The sequence below is a fragment of the Larus michahellis genome, chromosome 2 (genome assembly GCF_964199755.1).
Source record: "Larus michahellis chromosome 2, bLarMic1.1, whole genome shotgun sequence".
NCBI classification, from domain to species: domain Eukaryota; kingdom Metazoa; phylum Chordata; class Aves; order Charadriiformes; family Laridae; genus Larus; species Larus michahellis.
In genome coordinates, this window is record NC_133897.1 from 129,581,177 (window position 1) to 129,605,786 (window position 24,610).

The 24,610-nt window shown below is 40.5% G+C and overlaps 1 protein-coding gene across 1 annotated transcript in view; it reads left to right on the forward strand.

Moving 5' to 3' along the window:
* Positions 1 to 24,610, forward strand: part of CLVS1 (clavesin 1) — a 110,171-nt gene that overhangs the window by 22,778 nt on the left and 62,783 nt on the right. The window contains exon 3 of the mRNA XM_074577124.1: positions 19,806 to 19,980. Coding sequence (XP_074433225.1) covers positions 19,806 to 19,980 — 175 coding nt within the window. The remainder of the gene's footprint in view (positions 1 to 19,805; positions 19,981 to 24,610) is intronic.

Genomic DNA, 24,610 nt, shown 5'->3' on the forward strand with positions numbered 1-24,610 from the left:
AATAGAAACTGGATGCAGTTGTGATAGCCCTTGTTCCTAGTCCCTAGAAAATGACTATGGGCTGTGTATGTCATCCTTGCAGCTGGGTTCTGCAAAAGAACATTACAACAGAGCTATATCAACAGGATAGTACGGAGCCAAACAATACGACATCCCACTTGGCTCTTTGTCCCTTTGACCCTTGGGAACAGCTGGTAACCATGAATGAATACTTTTATAAACAGGAGTGTTTTGAGGTGACACTTTGTAAGAAGAGATCAGAATATGGTTTTTTGGCCAGAGCTTTTCCTGAATCAAGTTTTCTAATATATGATATATATATGATATTCTGATCAGTTTCTAACTTGCCAATCTAATCAAAAGCAGTTAAGGCAAATTCACTCATTGCAGCAGGAAGACTGCAAAGAGTCAGGGGAGGAAAAAAACTTAATTCTCTGACTAGCTATTTAACAGGCTGCATGCAGTAGAAGCATCAGAAAAGGGTGGAGATATTGAGCTGGAATCCTTAAATACATTTGAAGTTTTAAAATTCTAATACTTTCTTGGTACGTTATTTCCCGAGGCCATGATTTGTTTTAGACTCTTTCCTCTGAACTCTGAGCCTCTGTATCAATTGAATTTTACGTAAAAATAGTTGCTTTTTTTCACCACCCCCTGGTGGGTGCTAAGCCTCCCCTGCTTCCAGCATCCTCAGAGCAGTATGAGGGATGCTTAGGAAGTGGTGCCATTAGCAGGCTGGGTGATCCCAGAGAAATTACAGTGGACAGCATGAATTCGGTTGGGATGCACATGGTGCGGGGGGTGCTGAGCTCCATGAAATGGCTGAACAGCACGCTGGGGTAAATTATACCCAGCCACCACCATCACCCTGCCCCAGGGTGCTTGCCTGCTGTGGTGAGGCTGGAGGACGAGGGAGACAGCTCCCGTGGCTGCACTGGTGAGAATGCCCCGACAATCTGTCTCTGGGATGCTCTTGACAGTGTGAGAAAAGAAGTGGTACAAGCACCTGTCTGCTACAGGCACCTAAACGCTTAGCACAGCAGACAGAGGTGGAGGCCAGGGGAAAGGATGGAGGAGTAAAGAGACTCCAATAAACCAACCTAACAATTGAATTGTTAAAGCTCTTCTGTACAAGATATTTTGCTTCTTTTGATATGGGTAAGCCAATAAAACGTGTGGAGCAGCATAATTAATATGCCGTGACTGGAAACTTGATTCCCAAAGAGAAGAAAATGGAGTTGCTCCTTGAGGAAGAGAAAATTTTTGTCTTAAATTCTGATTGCACTCTCACAGTTTTTATTTTTAATAATTGCAGGCACCACAGGGGCAGTAAAAAGGAACTATCCCTTGTTCCCAGACCATGATAATCCCAGCTCTGGAAACCTCCTGGAGGGTCCATTTGTAGCAGGGAACAGAGGGTGAAGCCAGCCAGTTAGCCTCCTGCTGGAACTATTTCCTATGTAACTGCCTATTTGCTGCTCATGCTGAGCAAGCTTGCATCAGTAAAGAGTAATTTTTAAGGGAAAGGTAATATGCAAATATCTTCATTGGTGCTTTTTCTTTATGGAAAGATGGTATCACAAGTATGTTTTCTGTTTTAACCTTGCCAACCTGCTGCGTATCAAACTCCTTGTTAGGGACCTGCTGCTGGTCACTGTCACAACGAGGATTTGGGTCTCTTCAGTCTGGAAAAAAGACGGCTGAGGGGGGACCTTATCAATGCTTATAAATACTTAAAGGGTGGGTGTCAGGAGGATGGGGCCAGGCTCTTTTCAGTGGTGCCTGGGGACAGGACAAGAGGTAATGGGCACAAACTTGAGCATAGGAAGTTCCACCTAAACACGAGGAGGAACTTCTTTCCTTTGAGAGTGGCAGAGCACTGGAACGGGTTGCCCAGAAAGGTGGTGGAGTCTCCATCTCTGGAGACATTCAAAACCTGCCTTAATGTGTTCCTGGACCTACTCTGGCAGGTGGGTTGGACTAGATGATCTCTAGAGGTCCCTTCCAACCCCCACCATTCTGTGATTCTGTGAAGGCCACTGCTGCAGTGTGATCAGGAACATGCGCTCTACTTGGCAGTGCTAAACCTTTCACTCTTTCCTTCTTCTGGCTTCCTTTCACAGCAAATCCAAGAGATGTATATTAAACATCCAAGAGTAATGTATATTAAATATGCACAGATCAATCTACAGTGTATATGTGGTGTCTATACCCCTTTGGAGTGCTAGCTGTGTTAGCACACGGAATTTCTTTTGTATAGGTATTTCTGACCAGGAAAATCCACACCAGAGCGTGATAATCTTATCTAAGGCATCTCCATGCTCTGCTATTATCTTGGATCTGTGGTCCTCTAAGCTGTTCTCACTTTGCAAGGTTTCTGAATAGGAATACATTGCCTTGTTGTCCCAGGGATAATCCTACCCATCTCCTGTGTAAGTACAAAAGAAGAAATATGATTTATATTGAAAGAGAAAGAGACTGCTGAAAATCCTGCTTCCAAGTGTAAGGCAATATTCATTCGAAAACTGACATAAAAAAGGAGGAGGAATAAACTCTGACCTTGGGAGAGACAGTAGGAAATCTTTCCATTTCTTAGGTTCTCATTTACGTGTAAGCCACTTTAGCTGGCTACTGCAATTTAAATTCAGTTTCACTCCGATAAAGCCTTCAATTCTGTTTGAATAAAAGAGCTTTGCAAGTCTGGGGAAAATGGCAATTTGTGTATGCTGTAGCTGCCAATGAATACCTTTCCTTTTTCCAGCATCTCATTCTTATTTTCTGCTAAAATGTATACACAGGTACATGTGCATTTGCTTTCTTTCAGAGAACATTTTATATGATTCATTTGAAAGTAATTTGTGATCATTTGGGGGTTTACTTCAAAAAGAGGCATAGCGGATATAGACTCCATGTTAAAAGGCAATGAGCCTTGTGAGACACCAGATATACTTGCCACTGCTGGTTTAGTCCTGGGTGGTACGTTTGTCTCTACTGGGATTTTCTCACCTCTTGGTTTGTTATATAGGGTATTTCTGGTTAATTAATGGAGAAAATACTGGTTGGGCACGAAAGGATTTGGGGGTAATGAATGGACTACAAATGGAATGATACAGTAAGGTGATACCACTGAGGAAGGAATGTCTCTGAGCTGTGTTACAGGAATATTGTCTGCAGGAGACCAGCAGTTATTCACCTTTACTCACCTCAACTGACCTGTAACCTAAGTACCAGCACGAGAGAAAAATCTGAGTTAAATCAAGAAAAGAATAGTAAAATAAGAAGTCTGGAAAATATGACAATGTAATAAAAGTTGAGGACAATAAAAGATGAAATACAGATCATCCTATATATAAAAGTTTACCTTAGTAAAAGGTGTTAGTGAAAAGTTCCCCATTTCCTTGGGGATGGGAATACAGGATAAAAGCAAATTAAGTAATCTTAAACACAATTAGATTTCCAAAAATTAGAAAACATTTTGCAATAATTAAGCTGGTTCAGGGTCTGAGCAGGTAACTGAGGACTCCGCATCACTAGGTTTTTTACTGAAGAAGTCAGAGACAAACTAGAAGTACTTGTCATGAAGCAGTGCAGGAGATGTATGAGATGCTGTCAGGTAACTTCCTATCCCCTATTTCTAGGATTATTTTTGCTTTGTCAAAAGCCTCTGAGGAGGGATAAACTCAGAATGTGCTTTAAAGTGTCTTGCAGTTTAAGAACATTAGTAAACTCTGGTATCTAAAAGTCCAACAGATTATCTTATATATAAGAAATGCTGTAAAAGCAATTTTTCCATCTGGGATTCTGAATACATGCTGGGTGGTTTATGCATCAATTATAGTTGAAAATGGATAGTTCTGATATTTTATGGTGTTCCAGTGTTATTGTTTCCTGTGATGGAGCAGTGTCTCCCGCTCACTGTGTGCTAAGGGGCATGATGGTTGCAAAACTCATTGTCTCCAAGGTCTGCTGAAGACTTCTTGCTGGATGAGAACCTGTTTGAAACCACTAAATAATGCAGTTATCCTAACTTTGTGAAAAGGTTGCTATGCCTATCTGTGATTTGGAAAACTGCAGAATCTCTAGTTAGGCAATCCATCTGGAAATAGTCCTTCAACAGGGGCTTTCTGACATGACCCAAATAAAAGAATTCCTTAGAATTAAAGAAAGTATCAGTGAGCAAACACTCTGTCGGGAGGAGTATGCAGATGCAGTGAGTGAGAATGGCACTTTCTTGTGTTTGTCTTACTTGTACTGAGTTTTCCCATGGGAAGGACTTTCTGAGGTACTGAGTATGGTTGGTTGTGAAACGTCGCAGTGCAGACGTACTGTTCACTACATGTTCATGGAAAGAATGCTCCAGATGATGCAGGAATCACATGTCCTGTCCTGTTGGCTGCCGTTGAGGAGAACAGCAGCACAAGGAGGTCCTTCAGAGCTCTTGCTGGACCTGCTAATTAGCAGCTGCATCACGATATCCAAAGACATTTAATTAGTGTAAAGCCATTTTCATCCTAACTCTGGAATACACTGGGTTATAGTTCTGGCACAGCTGAGTATCTAGACTCCAGGACGTTAAATGCTGATCTTGAATACTACTGGACCTATCAAGCCAAAAATTCTGTCTTAGTATAGTGGATTTGGACTTTGGGGAGTTTACTGTGCTATCATCTTGTTCAACTGCACTAGAGTCAAGAAAAGACAGTGAATAGCAAAGGTTATATTAACATACAATGCAGGGAGGTAACCTACAGGCAAATGTCAAACATAATAAAATGCACAGACTTTAAATGCAGCTGCATCAAAACTCTTGCCCAGTGAATCCAGACCATGGTTGTTGGGCTAGGTGACCCACTAAGCACGATGGGTGATCATGCTTATTGCATGATGTATCTAAAAGGACATTGCACTTATACTGGCCAGTTGTGCTCACCAGCAATCAATTTCTTATGTATGTAAACTGGTTCATTTTTTTCTATAAATGTTTATCTAACACACTAGGATGAAAAAATAAGACAAGGCTTAACCCCCACCCTAGAAAGTTTGCCATCTAAATGGGCAGGAGAAAAGCAACGAATATGTTCTCTAAATGAAGGAGAGTGTCTCAGGGGGGTAGGGGCTCCCTGGGGGCTGGGAGTGCTGGTGGCTCTCCGGGGCAGTGGGGCAGCTGGCTGCAGCCCGGGGCAGGAGTGCACCCTGAGCCTAATGGGGGGGAGTCACAGGGATCGAACAGTCAGGCAGTGAATCAGTAACAAATAACTCAGAGAAAAAGAGAAATAACTCAATGTTTCCTACTTGCTACACCACTGCCTTGGAGACAGGGTCTTCTTTAATCCTGCTTCCCAAAAGATACAGAAGGAAATCTGAACTGGCTGCCACCCTACCCACAGAGAGATTTCAGTCCTGGCGGACAGCGTGGGCAGGTGGCAGGACAAAGCCCTTTGCTTACTTTTTTCTCCCTTGAAGAAGCTCTACATCTCCCAAAGGCATGGTGGAAAATAAATCTCTTGGCTGCCACCTAAGCCTGGACTAGGCTATAGCCCCCTATAAATGTCTAGAAATTCATCTTCAATAAAAAAATGGTTATTTAGTTATACTGAAGTACCCATAAAGATAAGGGTTACTATGCTAATGGTATGTCGAGAAAATAACCATTTGCCAAGCTGGTGGTGCCAAGCGATTAAGGAGGGCATGCAAGCCATGGACAAGGCTCATTTCTGCATGTGGCGAATTGCTCCAGTGTGAGCATGGCAGCATGATAGAAAACAAAACAAAGGAAAAAAAAAGGAAATAGTTAGGCTGGAAGAAGTGTCCAGCATCACGAAGCAGGTGTGATTTATAGCTCAGCACCTCGATTAGCTGAGTCCTCTGAGGAGAGGCTCTGGTCAGGGCCGGGGGAGCAGCAGAGTGCAGGGGTGAAGTGTTGCGGCCAGGCAGAGGGGAGGAAGGTGTTCATCAATGTCCTGCTCGCACAAGGTCCCACTGTGCCAGTGCTGTACTATGTCATGCAGTTTCCCATTTCTGGAATGAAAAATGGCATAATTCATGTCTACAGTCATGTCGTGGGGCCCTTAAAAATAGTGCACGTGACTAGGTCAGAATACGTAAACTAAAAGTCTGATTTCTGACTTTCATGAAACTATGAGTTAAAAGATTGCATGGCTGCAGTCAGGGAACCTCCTTATCTAATTCTTTCAAAAGCATATAGGGTTCATCATTTCCAAAGAGCAAGAAGACAGAGAAAAGTTTTTCTCATAACATCTGATTCAGCCATGCATGTACTCACATGCAACCCCAGCAAATTCAACTCTGGAGACAAAAGGCAGCAATGAGACTATTCTAATGCTTTATATCAGATATTTGCTTAAGTACCTTATGGCTTAATATACTTGTGCAGAAATGAAACCAGTGTGTTTACTTGTCTGTTAAGCACTATTGATTAATACTAAAACTGCAAAATGTTAACCAAAGCTAAGCCAACTGAATGCAAGGGAGGAGAAATATGTAGAGTTCTGGCAGATCAGGGAAAAAACCAACACGGAGAGGCTGGAAGCACTGTGTGTGTTTGTGGAGTGAAACTAACTCTAACATATTGTGATTAATTTTGCAAAGATTTGATCACTTCTATTTTTTTCTCTGATATTGTCATAAGGTCTTTTTAGTAACGTTTTGTGAAGTCAAAGCATTGGCTAGAACAAAAAGTATGTACAACAGTCGCTTTTAAGCAAATGAATTCTGATGTTATAACAAATGTGTCATAAGACTGCGCTTAGATCTATGGGAATGAACTCTCCCTGACTAATTTTCCCCTTTCCATACAGTGTAAACAGTGATGCAATAACAGACAAAAAAAGACACCCAACACATTATTAACAAACCCTGCACTTCTAACAAGCCATCCCATGATACCAGATTACAGCTTTTATATATTTAATCTTCCAAAGGCCATATCTTCCCTGTTATGGTGCAAGCATCTGCAATGCCATCTCCTGAAAAGTAGGCTTCGCTCCTTTTAAAAAAGACTTCAAGGTGCAGCTATTCCAATAAACCATAATATGTTAATCGTAGCATAACCGTCAAACCAGTTAGATCTCAAGCAAAATTAATTGTGACTTTCTGGTTTTATAAAGTTCTTTTTATGGGAAGGAATAGATGAAAAAATCAGGTGTTACTTTGTAAACAAGCTTGTACCAATGACTGCATGCAACTGTTTTCCAGAAAACAAGAGGAAGCAAGAGGCCATTTATTTGTTCAAGACTTCCATGTTTACCTCTAATATTGACGTTTTCCTCCTGGCATTTTTCTCAAGAACTAGACTTGCTGGGACAATGTCTACTGATCCTTTTACTGACTCTTTTTTGCTGACTTTTGACAAAACAAGGCCTCCCTGCTCTCTGTATCTTTATAGCAGTGATCACTGCTGCTTGTGTTTGGAGTAAACACCCTGGTTGTTCCAGCTAACTGGTTCCAGAGCTGCCTCCTACAAATACCAGTGGGGTCTGGCAGGTCGGCATTGTGCTTTGAGTTCAAAAGCACAAAAATTTTGTCTGTCTATTATTTTCTGTTCTGAATTGTTACATATGTTGCTCTGTGAGCAATTATTTATACTTGAATGAGTAGTGTACTGACTTCAATTAACCACATTTATTCAGTCGTTCTCTGTATTGACTATGTGAGAATCCTTATTAGAAGTGTGAAAAAAAAGTTTGAATTAATTATATTAGCTGCACAACTAAAAGCAATACAAACAGAAACAGAAGAGCATAAAACATTACATGGCCAATGTACAATTCCCAGTTATTTAGGAAACCTAAAATGCAGCCCTTTCCCCCCGAAAAATCAAACCCTGAAACAGTGGTTGCCAGAAGGCAGAGACTAAACATCCACACATATAAGTACACTCTACTGTACAGAAGTTAGAGTGATTTAGGAGGTTGGTGGTAACTTGTATAATAAGAAATTAAAGAAACTTTTTTTTTCTTCCAGAATTCCTAACATTGCAGTTGTTTCACATGAAATTCTGTTTTCAACTCAACTGAATTTTAATAGTTTATAAGCCACTTGAATTGTTTTCCGCTGGCAATTCCTGAGAAAATTTGATAGTCTGCCAAAATATAACATTACTATTTCAAGCCAAGAACCACACTGCACCTGCAACGTTAATCTGTACTCTGCTGGGAATTAGCAAAAAATTATACTGGCTTCAGGGGAATAGAGGACAGCAGGCTGGACTTCCTTTCACCATTGCCATATATTCAATGCAAGTATCCACTATCCTATTTCTGCCTTCTTTGGGACCTACACACCACTGCTGTCAATATGAGACACAAAGATCCATCCCATTTCACCCAGAAAAAAACCTTCATGCTGCTAGATCACGCAATTGGTTAAAAGGCAGAGCTTACTGCAAAAATTTAAGGTTTCGAATCCTGATAATAAAATACAAGTATAGCATTGATTAAATGTTTCAAATAGATTGGCCATTCTTTTTTTTTTTTGAATATGGGTATTATGTAGCAAGACACTGCATTCACAGAAAATGAAGTATTCAAAAATTATGAAGTACTGCTCTTAGAGTTTTGAAACATATTTATTTTTTCCCTTTTTGATTATGATATATGAAATCATACTTTAAAATTGATTATAGCCTATTTTTCCACTAATCCTGCACAGGGGGCATTTTGCGAACAACTGCAACCCTGGCAGTTTCTAATTTTCAATTTGCAACCTGCATTTTAATATTTTTGTTCCATAATTACTTCATCTATTTCAAGAAAGCCAGTCTAAACACTGTTGTATTTCTAAATGAGCTGTGCAAGTCCCATTAATTTGTTCATGTTGCTGCTTTGTCTTTTTGTGTTGCAGGGAGTCCTTCTAGGCTCATGTCTTTTCCCTTTGTTTTGTAATTCTCTCAGAAAACTGTATTTTGCAACTTCAAGGCCAAAAAAAAAAAAAACAAAACCCAAACCCATCCAAAGGACAATTTTGTCAAAAAAACCCCTGTACCTCCCGAGGAAAACTCGCTTCCTCACTTGCAAGCATCAGGAGGTTGTATCTGCCTCTGGATCTGAACAACTATGATCCTCTTACACGACTTATTCTGCATAAGTGGTAGTAAAATCCACAGAAAAAGATATTTATCTTCCTTTCAGCAGACCTCTTTTGCTCCATTACTATCATACATACAAAAATGCACCCAGTAAAAGGCTAGCAATGTTACATGGTATAGAGCTAATCATACCTGACTTTGTATTCAGTAATTCGTCTTCAAAAGGAGCAATAGCCTCCCTCACTGGAGTCATTACAGAAGCAGTTGTCGTTCATACTGCCTATAGAAATGAATTCAACACTAGCTCCTAGGGTTTCTCCTACGATGTGACATGATTCAGACTAATGGTGTCTTCCATAACTTTTTTTTTTTCTACTTGGTACTTATAAAATTCATTTGGTTATCAGTCTTTTGTTGATGGACGTATTGGGGAGTCATGTGTCCCTGACATCTGGATCTCCCAAAGCAACTTCTTGTTAACTGCTTCCACATGGGATGTCCAATACCCAATGGAGTCTGAGACAAACCTGGAAAATGCAAGAAGACATACCATTTTCTAATTCCACTGGTAACATTTGACCAGAGGCCTCATTGTTGGTTGGATCACATCACATCTTTTCTCATTAAGGATTCTGTAAAGTCTGGAGTCTTCTACAGGTACCTCTCTGGTATCTGTATCCACACTTTCGGTGCATTTCTGACAAAAAAACCCAACTGCTCTCTTAGGGGGAATGGTTGTTGCTATTCATTCTTTCACTTTCTGCAGCGAAGTTGCATGAAATACTACCCACTGAGAAGTGGCTAGGGTGAAAACTGCTCATTTTCCTTGAGTTTCGTAGAACTGCAGATCCTTTTCAGCATAACTGTACAAAGCAGTTTCTTTATGTCTGGCAGCATCATGATCCCATACGCTTTTAACAGCCTTCTCTATTTCATAAATCTGCACAGGTTCATTTTTTTCCTGTTCCTTCTCCCCTGTTCAGTTGAATCATTACAGCAAATTTTCTTCATCATTGTTTCTGAAGAGATCTGCAGTTAATTTTTCCTAGACGGCTGTCTTATGAATCTTTAGAGCGTCTGTTTTGAGGTCCCCAGTGATCACTTCTACACCAATAATATCAAATTCCTCCATCTTGTCAGCTATATCAAAGTTACCTATTGTTCCATAGGGAAACCTCTTTGATATATAATGCTTGACATATCTTTTCATTTGCTTATAAGGAATGACTAGAATATTTTCATGCCTGTTTTTTATTGGCCCTGAAGGTCTCCAACTAAAATAATTTATAATCCTTTTTGTGATTGGCATCACTTTTGTACATCTTTTTAACGTCTACCATTTTCACTGCCCAGGCATAAGCATAGGTATATTTTTATTTGCCTGATTTAATAGCTATTTTAAGAGTTTCCTAAGATATACTAGCGTTTCTATTTTTTGCCACTTCTTCTCATGACTTGATAGCCTCTTACCCAATATCTCTGAAGAGATTTAGCTTTCATTGTTTGCCTTTGGTGATGACATCCCACATGGCTTCATCAGTTTGTTCTTGCTGTTCTAGAAAAACCCCGATATGCTCTTCACCAGACAGGCATGGGGCCTCCTGAACTTCTCCAAGCCTTTTAATAACATCATCATTTTTTATATCAACCTCTATATTATGATAGTTACAATTCCATTTTTACTGGAGAGACACTGTAAAACTACGATCTTTCTGATTGCTTTCTTTGCAAATTATTTCTTTGTTTTCATGGGTGGCGTTGGTGCTCACTGGCCATAACTGCTCTGCTTTTCTCTTTCATTCCTCCTGAAAGGAGGGAAAAAAACATGGTCTCTCTATTGATATTTTACTGACTTTTTTCAGCCTGTAGAATCAAATGTACCCTTCGTAATTCCATACACAAGAAAAAGGGACCCTTCAGTGGAATATTTTTCAAAATATGATCTGTTTTCACAAGCAAGTTTTGACTCTCATCTGTCAAGCACACCGATTGTACACTCTCTGTGGCTCTAAATATCTGAGATTCAGATCGATCAGGTTTCTCCTCTGACTTAGAGCTTCATAGAGATTTCAGGCTAGGCACTAGAAAGAAAGAGGTGACTTCATGCATACCTTTTGGGTTCATTGTCAGCTTACGATTTTACCAGCTGAAAGTTCATTACTGTAATTTCAAGCACACAGAAGTCTGATTCTTAACTGAACAGTTAAACTGCGCAACAGAGATGAAGTGAGATTCTGAACAAGCTTCCAGGCATTTTGCTACATTTTTCAAAGCTTTCTGGATTGATGAGTGCTGTGCGAGTAACCGGGTGCTGTTTGAATATCCACAAGCGATATATGTCTTTTATAGTTCTGCACTCAGCACTTTCAGAATATATGCATTGGTGAGCAGTTATTTAACGTTACTATGTGATCTAGTCATCGTTGAGGTCTGCTGTGAAAATGGCTGGTTGCAACTAAAGGGGCAATTAGATAATTTTATTAGAATTGTTTTAGGTAAAATATATAAATATATCTTTTAGTTAGCTAATCAAAGAATCTTCCTGTGAAGTTTGTATTAAAGTCTTTTCAGAAAAGTTAATAAATACACAGGTGAATTATTGCTCTGCACATATAAGCATCCCTGATACTTCAGGCAGAGAGTAGGTTTTGTAAATGGCAAAACTACATTATCATAATGCCCATCAGTAACATTCTTTTGGCAAACATAGATGAGGTAAGTGATGATGTGACAAAAAGTAAATGGAAAGTTGTGTAGGTTAGTGAAGATTAGCAAAAATTGTGTTAAACTCTAGAATGACCTAGAAAAGCAGCATTTATTATGCAAAGAAATCTAAGTGCAGTGCAAGAACCTGTTAGATTTTAATATGTGGCCACATCTTGTATGCAGATCCTTTATCCTCTCAACTCTAGGCAGTTTCTTCTGGGTTTTCAATTACTTTTAACCTTTTAAGAAAAACATCAGGTCATTATGGACAGCACAATTAAGAAGTGTACTTACTGCGCAGTGGTGGTCAGAAAAGTTAATTAGATGTTAGGCTGCATTAAGAATGAGATGGAGAATAAATAGGAAAAGATAAAATATTCTTTTATGTGTGCTGCCATTCCAAATTCACCTTGAATACTGAATTCACTTTTCATTGTATTATGTCAAAAAGAAGGGGATGTAAAAAATACAACTGTCCAAAAAACAGGAGCAATGAAAGGAATTAATTAGTGTTATTAACAAGTGAGGTAATTGCATCAGAAGGGAGCAAAAAGTCCAGGGCTATTTCAAATGGAAAGATGTTGAAGATGCAATAGAGATGTAGCTAGAGAAGATATAGTGGAATCATACAGAGAAAACATGCTAGCAGGGAGACTGAATCAGTGTTGCCATTTGTACCTTCTTCTAGTAACAGAAAAAAGCAGCTGTATAATTGCTTTCTGTGATTAAACAGTAGCTTCATAATGTTAAAAAGAAAATTATTTCCCTTTCTGTAATGAAAAATTAACTTGTGGAACGCAATGACGCGAGAAATTGAGCAAACAGCTTAGTGTGATGCAAGGACGGATTGCAGTGCCGAGAGGGAATAAGAAAAGGCTATGCAATCACGCAGAATGAAATAAAACAACAGAGGTCATAAATCCTAATGCTGCTAACCATAAGCCGTTCATGTACCAGCACTTGTTTTGTTCATTATTACTACAGCTGTGCTTTGAGGGAACAGTATTGCAACATCAGTAAGACCACGATAGGAGATCAAAAACTACCTCTCAAACGATATCCTGAGTTGTGACCATCAGTCTGTTCCCGCATGTCATCTCCTAAGTTTCTAACAGTGAAGACCACTAACCTGAAACCACCAGGGACCCACTGACTGTGCTCGTGCTGGAATATACTCTTTGCCCATCTCCATGCTGCTCGCAGGGAACATCGCACTGGGGACTATCCAGGCAAATTACTTCAGTGGCTCTGTAGTATTGATTTTTTGGTTGCATTTGGGGGTTGTAGCATAGGGCTTTTGATAAGTTCCACAGTATCATAACACAGTGCCTGTGATTGTCACTTTTTGCTTCTCGACTGAGAAATTTGCACAGCGTGCAAGCATGGCAGTGCTCTGGGTACTAAAAAGGCAAGAAAATCACCAGCGTGTAGCTCAGAAATACTGCCTCCTGAAGGAACGAAATGAATCCACAGCCAGAGGAACAGGCTTACTGTTCCTGAGAGTCAGTTCTGGCCTTTCCTTTCAGCAGCAGGCTGCAGAGCGGGGCTGCACGCTGCTCCTGAGAGGCTTCACCCTGCCCGGCACTGAGCGCTCTGCCTGGAGCCCAGCCCAGCCATTAGCCCGACGGCTGGGCTGCCCTCCTGCACCCAGGTGGACTCCTTGTGGGTGATCCCTAAGTTTGTGCTGTGCTGGGTTGCAATCGGTTGCCTGCACCCTTTGGGATCAAGTCTCTGGAGAGCTCAGGGAGGGATTTTTTTGAGCTCTCAGGAGAGTGTAACAATTTTACGCTTTATCTTGGACTGATTCCCTGCCGGATGGTGTAACGAGTCCCTGGGCTGAGGCAAAGGGAAGAGCAGATGTCACCTCCCCACTCCCCTGTGTAGGTGTCTCTGGTGGAAGCTGGTCCCACCAGGGGTCCAAAGAGCCACACCACCCTCAATCTCCCTCCCCAAGCACAGGGACTGCAAAGGTCCCTGTTTTTAGCCAAATTACACATAAGAAAGGGTCCTTGCACAGTCACATTAACATGAGGGGCAAAGTATTCATTTGGTAAGGGTGCCCACAATATGAATGAGTGTACGTAGGAGGAGATTCGTAACGCTGACTTGAATGCAGAGCGTGTAATTCAGGGGCTATCGGTTGCTATGGAGTTCAACTGAAGTGGGAAGTGACAGCAAAAAGCCTCGTAATACTTGTATATAGAAGAACCTCCAGCAGAAACGTAACATGGGGAATATTTTTATATCTTTAAGAAAGCCACTGAGAGGCAATTTTTGCATGAGAAAAGAATAAACCTATGTAGTTTCTTTCTGCAGGCTGGTACATTTCTCCTTCACTGGCAGTGGCAGAGGCTTCCAGCTGACTCCAAGCAGGAATTCAAAGCCAGCCAGATATCTGTGGGTGACTGGCCTCTGTTCAGTTATAAGATAAGCAGTGCATTTCTGATGTCGTTAAATACAGTTCAGGTCTCAGTTTAGTCTACTCTGCTCTTTGTATCCAGTGCACCATCGGACTAACCATTTCTGAAGAAAAAAAATCAGTAGACTTATCTATCCAGTCTGCTATCCTGGGTGTAAAGTTACTTTTGAATTTTATTTATAGACTTACACAGATGCTGTGGGGAAAAACTTGATAACTTTTCATTACAAAATAGGAGTGATGCCTGTCTGAAGCTGACATGCTGGAACAGCCTAAGATAGCTACACTGGATGTGACAGAAGAACAATTTGGAGCTATGACATTAAGTTAATACAACCCATGTTTTACTCCTCAGTGGGAGGTTTATCTGCATATATTCTGGTTCTACAGAGAAATAAAAAAGATCTGTAACTTAACTTTGGCATAGCAAAGAAAGGGTTAGTACCTCACAAAATAATGAAAAGTCTCAGATTGTTGTATAAGAATTTCTCCAGTTTGTGTGCTGGTGAATTATTCATACTTTTGCAGCTAACGAGTTTAAATGGTTTTGAATTGTTCTATGAAGAAAGTTACCCACGGCTGGTCAAAATATTTGTTGTGAGCATTTGCTGTGAATGCAACCCATTTTCCCTGTACAAGCCTTGCTAATTTCTGCACACATATGCGCTATTCAGACCTCAGACAGATGAGACAAACAAGCCCTTTTCAGCGCATGAGTCAGCTGTGAGCTCCTCTGTTCGACTGTTCATCTTCTCTGGTGCAGGATTAGTCAAGTGAGTCACCATGTTTATTCACGATTCTTCATTTTGCAGTTATTCTTCCTGGTTATTCTTCAGCCAGGGGCTGCCCTGTGCTATGCGGGGTTCATATTAAGGGGCCTTTCCTCACCAAAAAGTCATAAAATGTGAAGATCAGGTCTTGCAGCGGTTGGACTGACTGCCAGTTCCCTCTGATGCCAGAGAGGCAGGGCAGCTACTCATGACCATGAGTTTGAATCAAGACATGAGTCCCCAAGGACTGTATGCCAGTAATTTCCAGTGTTTTTTCCAGCAGAGGAAAGTTTTAAAATTCTAAAATAAATACATGCATTAAAAAACCCAGGTGTTTTCTAGGAACACGCTATCAGAAGTCGGGGCTTTCTTATCAATACTTCATGAGCAGAAAGGAAAATTTGGTCTGCTGAAATAAATGACTTTACCAGTTCAAAAGCCAATGCAGACTGGATTCCAAGGGCTTTTCCATGAGCAGCGTACCTTGGCTGTGTGTGGGAGCAATTCAAAACGCTCCTTCCTGGGTTCTCCCTCCTCCACCAGCATCGATCTGTTTGTTGTTCACGTCTCCCTTTCTAAGCCTTTCCTTACAGCTTCTTCAGCTTCAATTAGCTCAAATAATTTGGGACAACCTAAGCGTGTTTTTTTCTGCTCCCTCTTCTTTTTGTTTCCTCTTTTGTGCATTACTCCCAGTGGGAATCCTCCTTGCAGGGCAGTGCCGGTTCTCCCCCCACTAGACGCTAAGTGTGCATTTCTGCTCTCCGTTGGTGATTTACTGTGTGGGGAGGGAACGAAGCGAGATGTGGTGTCTTACCTGATTTCTTTCTATGCCATGTTTGCAGCTTGCTAAATGCTATTCATCTTTGGCCACAGCTTTTTTGTGAGGTGTACTATACTGTCTTTTCTTAGATGTTCAGACTCTATGAAACCAGTTTTATATAACTCAGTCTTTTGTTAGCTTATGTTAAATAAGATGATGTAGTTGCACTGCTTTGTTGCATTTAAAAGGTGATAAATTCATTGATTTGGTATCCCAAGACTTTTTTTAACAAGTAAAGAAAGCCCTTTTATCTGCATTTGCACTGAACTAAGCCACCTTTTAAGTATTACAGGAGAGAGGCTCTTACCGCATACTAACTTAGGGATGTTAAGCTGAGTTGTCTGCAACTGCCAAGATAACGACACTGGTCCAAACTTTGTCAGCCTGCTGTCTTGTGGGACAGTCAGGATTTTTAGTGACAGTTTGTTTTTGCTTACTACCAGACAATCTTAATGGCTTCAGCTGTCAGTACTTCTGTACGTTCATACTTTTAACCATCTGAATAATCCAATTAATTTCACTAGCATGCCGAAAACAGAGCCTGTGCTTAACTGTTCAGAGACAGTAATGTCAAAAGCCTTTACTGATGCTATCTTCTCCAAAATGTATCACTTCCTTGCAGCGTGTCTTATTTGACCCCTTATTTTCCAGCAGCCCCTCAGCTTTATTATCCATGTATCTATTCAAAATGACTGGTGGCAGAGACATGCAAATAGATCATTTAATTTCCTGCAATGTCTTTATCCCCCGTAATTGTTCCCATTGCACCCTGGTACTCCACTGAGCCTTTTGATTCTCTCACAGCCTGCTTACGCCTCTTATAATTAAGTAATTTCTTCTTATTTATTTTCATGTTATGCCTTTGGCTAATCTCTCCACCAAATCCCTCAGCTAAACCATCTTCATTTTTGGTTTACATTATTGTTCCTTACCACTAGCTTCTGTTGGGCTAACTTCCCATTTTCCAAAGGATATTTGAAGAGCCTCTTTTGTGGTACCTTTCCATTCAGCCAAGGCAGATAGGCAGATACTCCCTCCTCCTTTTTGTTGTTCTGGGGCTTGTGCAAATCTTTTGTAACTCATTAGTGGCTCACTTCAGTAGGCTCCATGCTAAATCCTTACAGCACCTTACACATTTCCCTTTGTGTAATAGTAATTTATTTTTCTTTTTTTTTTTTTTTTTGGTGTGTGAGAGGGTTAAACTGGTGGGGAGGGGGGTTGGAGGAGGGAAGGGAACATTAAGCAAAGGAACAAAAGAGATGGACTAATAGAAAGTCGTTCTGTGTTCATGCATAGAAAATGATTTGGATGCAAATCAGTCACACAGCTGAATGATTTGTCTCAAAGCCTCAAGATTAGGGAGCAGAGGGCTTCAGCCTCAAGTGGCACTTGGTCTCATTTCTATCCAGACCCTGCAATTCACAAAACAACATGCCGGCAAACAGCCCACCTGGAGGACTTGTGTGCTGCTTTCATGTCTCATCTGAAAAACTTCTTTGTGTTCGTTTTGAGTTATTTCCTACACCACGTCTTAAAACTGCAAAGCATAGCTAGGGGAGGGAGCTGGGCAGGGGATCAGCCAGACTAGTTACACACTAAGAAAACTGGGTGCCATATCTCCCAGGCAAATAACTTCTATTGAAAGTACAGGGAAATACAGGTGAGTAATTGCTTGATAACCTGGTAATTTATGTAGACACCTAAACAAAGATTGGAATTGCTAAGGACAGAGCCTGAAAGGAAGATTTTGCTCAATCAAATGAAACATTTCATTGTGATTTAGAGTTTAAGTGGATTATAGAAGATGCCTTGTATGCACCATTTCCATACAGCCCTACTGAAATCATTACACAGCTTTTAAAAGCATCAGAGGTAGCAGGATTATTAATATGACTTTGCATCTTCTATTAAGACGACTTCTTTCCAAAAATAAAGGATGAAACCTTTTCTGATCTCGACGTGGCCCTATTTTCACACCTTCAGTAATAACAAGTTTTCAGTTCATCTTAAGATTTGCAAACGTGGGGTTAAATCAAGCTCTGGATTAGTCCATCTTCCCCATCTATCCAGAAAGACCATCCGTAAACGATGATATCATTCTGCATTGACTCCAACACGACAGTGGAGAAGGCTGGCATGTGTGTGAGGAGACACGGATGGCACACCTCTGAGACCTTCCATGGGGCAGTTCTTTTGGAAGGCTGACCCTCATGAATGGGGATGCTGGGGTAGAGTAATGTAGGATATATTAAGTAGATGAGGTCTAGGGGTGCAATTGCTTTTTTCATCACTAAAAGTGCAGTAATTTAATGCTGCCGCATGAAAGTCATCACCCATTTCAGCTGGGCAGTGGGTAGTAGATTCATATCACAGTTTTCTGAAATAAATTTAGACTGAAAATGAATGTCAGTCGCCAGTTCAATCGGTATGCCTTCACCTCACGTTGCTAAGGAAAGTACTCCTTCAGTTTGTCTGTTTAGCACAGCTTCCCCATAGGATTTGAAAAGGTCAAGGTTGTCCTGTCACTGCAAATGAAGGAGGGGTGGTCTGGTACTGAGCAGCAACAAAGTTAAATGTCTTTAAGGTCTATGTATTGCAACTTGCTTCAGCAATTATACCTCAGAGAAGTTTCCAACTTAGGCAGAGAGGCACAGTTTAGAAACAGCTTTGTCGAGGGACCGTGTCTTTAGAGAAGGAATGTCCATTTCCACTTGAAACTTGCTGAAAGAAAAGGGAAAGAATAAGAAAACACTTCACACTATTTATTTCTAATAGAAATCTATCATGTGTGGCTGCCGTTCAGGGTAGAGGTCTTGATGGTAGAGAAGTTTGTTTTGACTGAACATAGTTTTTTTCTCTCAGGCAGAATTTGAAACAATGCTCTTGTGGGCTTAGATGACTTGTTTTAAATTAAAGAAAACAGCAGAAAAGGATTAAATGAAAATCTCCGTGGGAGAACATGGTGAGAGCCTTCCCTATAATAGACATCAGGCCTCATCAAAATTTGAGAATTACGCAGAGGAAAAGCAGACCGTAGCAGCAGCATGTTACAATTTCATTTTACAGAAGGCTAAGCTGTACTTTCGGAAGCTTTTTCCTTGCTTGTTGAATCTGTTGTTTGTAAATCATCTTAAGGGGAAGGGCAGATGACGAGAGGGCCTGATTCAGCTTACTCAGGTGTAAATATGGAATAAGTCATTAAAGCGTCCAACTTGCCTTTGTAAAATGCATGAGAAGGAAGTAGAGAGCAGCCCAGGCTTCTCAGCACAGACTTTCACATTAAAGAAAGCATTTAAACATTTTCTTCTCTGTCACTTGCTATCTCCTTCAGGGCCTCCAAGGTTTCTAATTATTCTCCCAGAGCCGAGGGAAGCCTTGCAGCCAGCCTGTTGGTAGCTGCTAATTAATAAAGAGTTCCCATTTTGAGTGGATGCAGCTATTTTCCATGTTGCATTTGGTTCACAGAAATAAGGGAACAATCGAAAATTATTGTGCAAAGCCTTGGATCATTCCCTCCACTCAAGCAGGAATCCAGGGACACTGGTTGTAACCATACCATTTATATTAATGTTGCACAAATTTATTTTCTTTTATGATTTTCCTCTTTATAATAGACAGAAAAGAAGGGGAAAAAACCCACAAACAAAAAACCTGTTAAAGTATATCCAAAGGAGCAGGGATTTAAACCGATAGCCTGAATCCATTTCATTTCACCACAGAGAAATATTTTCCCAAAGTAGCTTAGCTAAAATCTATTGTAAGGAAGCCAGAAGAATCAAAAAGATTTAATTCAGGGTTTATTTTATCCACCAGTGAGCAGGACTTATCACATCAAGCAGAGGAAAGCGAGTTTTGGAGCACTAAAGGAGCGCTTTAGTGACACCTCTGAATTAACTCTCCTTTCAGAAGAATTCTACCAGAATAAATCCCCATCCCTTGCTCATGGCCCATCCACAACAAAGCTGAATATCTTGAGGCTTGAAGATAACTGCAAGCATTGATTTTTTGGGTTTCGGTTTTGTTTTTTTTTTTTTTCTGCTTTAGGAACTCCTTCATAGATATCCTTCGGGCTATCCTACTGTCATTGGAAGTGCTCATCGAAGATCAGGAGCTTCAGATAAATGGCTTCATTCTAATTATAGATTGGAGCAACTTCTCCTTCAAGCAAGCCTCCAAACTTACACCGTCTATCCTCAAACTGGCCATCGAAGGATTACAGGTAGGTGGCCGCAACTTTTATCGCTGCAGACAGTGATTTTTGCCTCATCGGGCACTGGGCAGAGTCAAGGGCGGTGGGAGAAAATAATCCAGAATGCTTTAGCATCCCATCCACTCGCAGCATAGACTGATTTTCAGACATTTCATTTTGACTGTCTTTCGCTTTTATTTCAGCTGTAAACCAGTGTAACCAATGTGTGTGTTACTTACTGCAGTATTAAGAAGGACAGTTAGAGATTTGAGGTTTAATCCATCAGAGAATTCACAGAGATTAAAATCCAGCAGCATCTGCCTTCTGGAGCGTGCAGCCCACATGCAAACACATCTGTATGCAGAGGGAGGGTGGCAGGAGAAGAGACCAGCTCCCTCAGCAGATGGAAGTGTGCTGTCGTGTTCACGCGGATGCATTTGAGTCGGAGGGAAAAGGGGAAGAGGGAGGAGAGGTTCCTTGTCATGCCCTCATTCTGACTGCCTTAATTTGTCACACAGGATCCTGTTACATTATGGTTCAGACTGTGCAGGGGCTTCCCACTTGGTGCTTGCAAATAAATAGAAGCAAGCTAAAACCGTGTGCTGTTACAGGGTTAGGTGGAAAGCGAAGACAAGGCAGCTGGGGCCTGATGGGGCAACCTGAGGATGGGGATAAACTGTGATGCTCAGAGAGGACTTCAGCCCTTTCCACTGGAGTCTGATCCCATCTCTGCTGTTAGACCTGAGATGGATTTTTAGGTTTGAAGTAGTTTGACACAACCTTATTAATTATGGGCATTTGATAGAATCCAAGAACTATTTAGCTTGGAAGGACCTCTGGAGATCACCTTGTCCAACCCCCTGCTCAAAGCAGGTCTGTGTCCAACCTCAGACCAAGCTGCTTTAGGACCACATGTTTCATGTAGCTACATATTTAAAACAAAAGATTTCATAAGTCATTGTTTTTCCATTTTATTTTTAGTACTTTTCAGGTATTCTGCAGTCATAAATACCTCAGGAATTATCTTTCCCTGGTGTGTGTATTTTAACTTTAACTTATACACTAGAAAGAACAATTTGTTCAACTAATTTTTTGACTAACAAATTGTCTGCAATTAGACCATGATTATCTCTGCTTTATGTTATTATTCAAATATGAGGTAGAAAAATCTGCTAGCGGTTTTAAGCCTGTGTTCCCCTTTGTGGGGAATTTTCATTTATTCTAACAAATTAGAAAGTCAAGCTGTGCAATTAGTCCCTAGGACAATACCTTATCTTCTCCTGCTGATACTATCACTTCATCTGCCTTCCTTCACAGAATAACATTCTGTGGTTTGAAAAAAACCTCCAGTCAGAAGGAAGACAAAGCCAAGTGACATTCATAAAGAAATCAAATTCCAGCAGGGTGTCCCTGTGCCTGTCCAAATTTTGCACTTCCAACTCTCCAGTAAGAGGCCAGTCCAACTTTCATCCCGTCTGATTTCTGGCCATGGCGCTGCCAGGTTGTCTTCCTACAGTTTATTTGCAGTTGTTGGCAACAACATGTTTCTGGAAGTACCGAAGCCTGGGAGTACCAAAGCTGATCTTGTGATTGTGCCATTAGCCTGACACCTTGTGCTGGGCAGTTTAAGGAGGCTGCCTTTCTTGTTGGTGTGTGGACATTTCATTTCTCATTTAAAGTCAAGTTACTGTTGTCTTCTCCATGATAAGTAGAAGTATAACTCTCTAAAAAGTATGAATTGGCATAATGTGTCTTGAGAAGTTGTAGGAGCTGCCCAGTTATAGGCTGCCCAGGGAGGTGGTGGAGTCACCATACCTGAATGTGTTTAAGACTCGTTTAGATGTGGTGTTAAGGGATATGGTGTAGGGGAGAACTTTGTAGAGTCGGGTTGATGGTTGGACTCAATGATCCCAAGGGTCTTTTCCAACCTAAATGATTCTATGATTCTATGATTCTATGAGCTGTGAATGCTGTACTCCAATTCACCAGGTTCAGCAGCACATATTTAGCAAGCAATGTTGGTGGGGTTTTTTTAAGGGTGGTTTTTCTGGCTCTCATCATTGTTGTTGAAGTACCTTCATTAAGACTTTCTTCTATTATTATTTTAAAAGAACTACTGCGATCCTAATGTAAAATTTATGTGAAATGTAATTGAAATGCAGGCAAGACCTATATACAGAAAAAGAAGAGCCACAACAGGAGTTCCATTGGAGGTCACTGAAAGTCAAAAAGTCAGGCTCTACTCTCAGGTGACTACATCTGAAAAAAATCAAGATTGTTTTTGTTCCTTGTTATTTCTCACAGCTAAGGCGCTGTGCATGTACAGATCCTCAGACAGGCAGTTTACATGGCTGTCCCAGTCCTACTTTCTAAGAAGAGATTTTGGGTCATGTTAAGTCCTGTGTAAGTCTAGACAAGTGGATGGAAGGAAAATAATTCTCTCTTACAGTTTCTAGTGGGGTTGAACCCACATGTTCACATATTGGTATCTGAGCCAGAACTTCTAGACTCTCTGTCTCTAATAGTAATTTTAATGCCATAGCTGAACCATTTCCCCATAGCTTTGTTAAGCTCTCATCTGACTCAGTGTCTCAGACCATTGATTTCTGAAATATAGAACTGCTAAAAAATAAACAGTAGTGTATTTACTAATTTAAGTGTTTGCATTTGGTAATTTTTTTTCCTGCTTTCAAATTTCTTTAAGCCAATTATTATATTGGAAGTTCATTTTTTTGCATTTGTATTCAATTTATTTTTTTCCTCAAATTGCTGCTGCAGTGCATTATCACAAAGCGCAGAGAACAAAGAGTACACAGGTGCATGTGTTGATTCATCCTGTGTCCTAAGACCAATGCTGGTTGAATCTAATAGACTTGGCTGCAGGGATTGTGTTGCTATTATATAGGATGCTCAGTTCCAAACACAGTAAAGTCTGTGACTACTCAGGGACATGAAGTATGACTTACACCACCACAGGTCTGAAAGCACATTTTGCTCAGTACTACCCTTTGTTCTGTTTGGATTTCTGTATACATTGCATCACACAAAACAGTTCATTATAACCCAACAGGGCACCTACTTTGTTTCTCAGTTATGTTGTTTAATGACCTAAAAGTAACCTTATGTCTCCACTTTAAACAACAGTTGTTCAGATGCTAAACAAGCATTTGTACAGTATGGCAATTCTCATTATGCCACAGTAGCACAGGGACAAATGTGTTCTTAGTGCCTGGACCATCTCTGATAATGGATTCTGCTCTTTTATCACAAGACAATTGCTACTGTATGCTTTGAGCTCATACCATACTCCTTTCTAGACCTTACTGATCTTTTGAGTTGTAACATTAAAGAGAAGATTCTTGTATGGATGGAAAGTTGAGGAAAGAGATGCGTATAAAAGCAATCTATTTTGACAATAACTTGATGAGTTTTGACTTCTGGTTCTTATTCTTTTAATGTGAACAGCTTTTGCCCTTCACAACACGTTTCTCCCCTCTGTTCGTCTGTGAAGTTATACTTCTCTGTGTGTCATGATGATCTTATAATTATCCTGTGATGGTAGACAATATTTAATTGTGGCTTAAGTTAATGGGAGACTGATCTTCAGGCATTTTGCATAACAGTTTAGAAGCATCAGAGTCTAATGGCAAAGGTAAGACACCTATGTTGCAATTGTGAAGCAGGTGAAGCAGGTAAAGCATGTAAAAATGGTGAATTCTTAGTATGCAGGATCTTTGCTACTGACCTCTGAAGAAGACCTCTCATAAACATGAGAATTAGCGATGAAGTGTGTTACAGTGAACGTAGCCTGGATGTCCAGTGAAGTCCAAACTTTTTTTTTTTTTAATGGTTGTTGGTTTTTGCTCAGAGGATGTAGTTGCTTTGCCTCCAGATAGGACTTTTGATTTTAGGGTGCTCCTCTTTGCTTCTGCCTTATCCAACACCAGAGCTATGCACTGCAGTTTGTGAACATGCATGCACATACCAATTTAGAAATTCCACCAACTTCTCCAACAACATCCAGAAATATTCCCAAACTTTCAAAACAGCACAGGGTCTGATCTCGCCTCCCATTGCTTTGGCGAAAACAAAGCCAGAAAACCACTCTCTACCAAGAATGAGCTCAGTGCCTTATGCCGCAAATCAGCAAGCTGGATTCAAAACTGGGAGGACGGTGACTCTTAAAAAAATGCCCTATGCCTACTTTGTGACAACGATGAATCACGGCAGGAGTGGTCCTCAGGGTTCAAGAGGGCTTTGATTCATATTTCACAATCATTGCAGCAAATAACGGAAACAACAGGGAACAACCAAGATGAGCAAACATGGATTTGTCTCCAGATTTTCATTGGTAATAGCCTTGCAGAAGTTATGACCAACTATGTCCATCAGGACATCCATTAAGGCTCTTTTATTTTTTAAAATTATCTTCAGTTTGTCATCATTCAGTGGACTTAGGAACTGGTATTTCTGGGAGGAGAGGGAAATGAAAGGAAATCAATGATACTTGACTTAAAAACATCTTAATTAGATACTGGTACTGATAAAATTTTTCTGAAAAAATTCTTCAAATAAGGGAAGCTTCTCTTAGGAAATTGTTTAAGGTACACTTGTCTAGAATAGCACCAACGCTGAGATCAAGTCAGATAGTCAAGCTAAC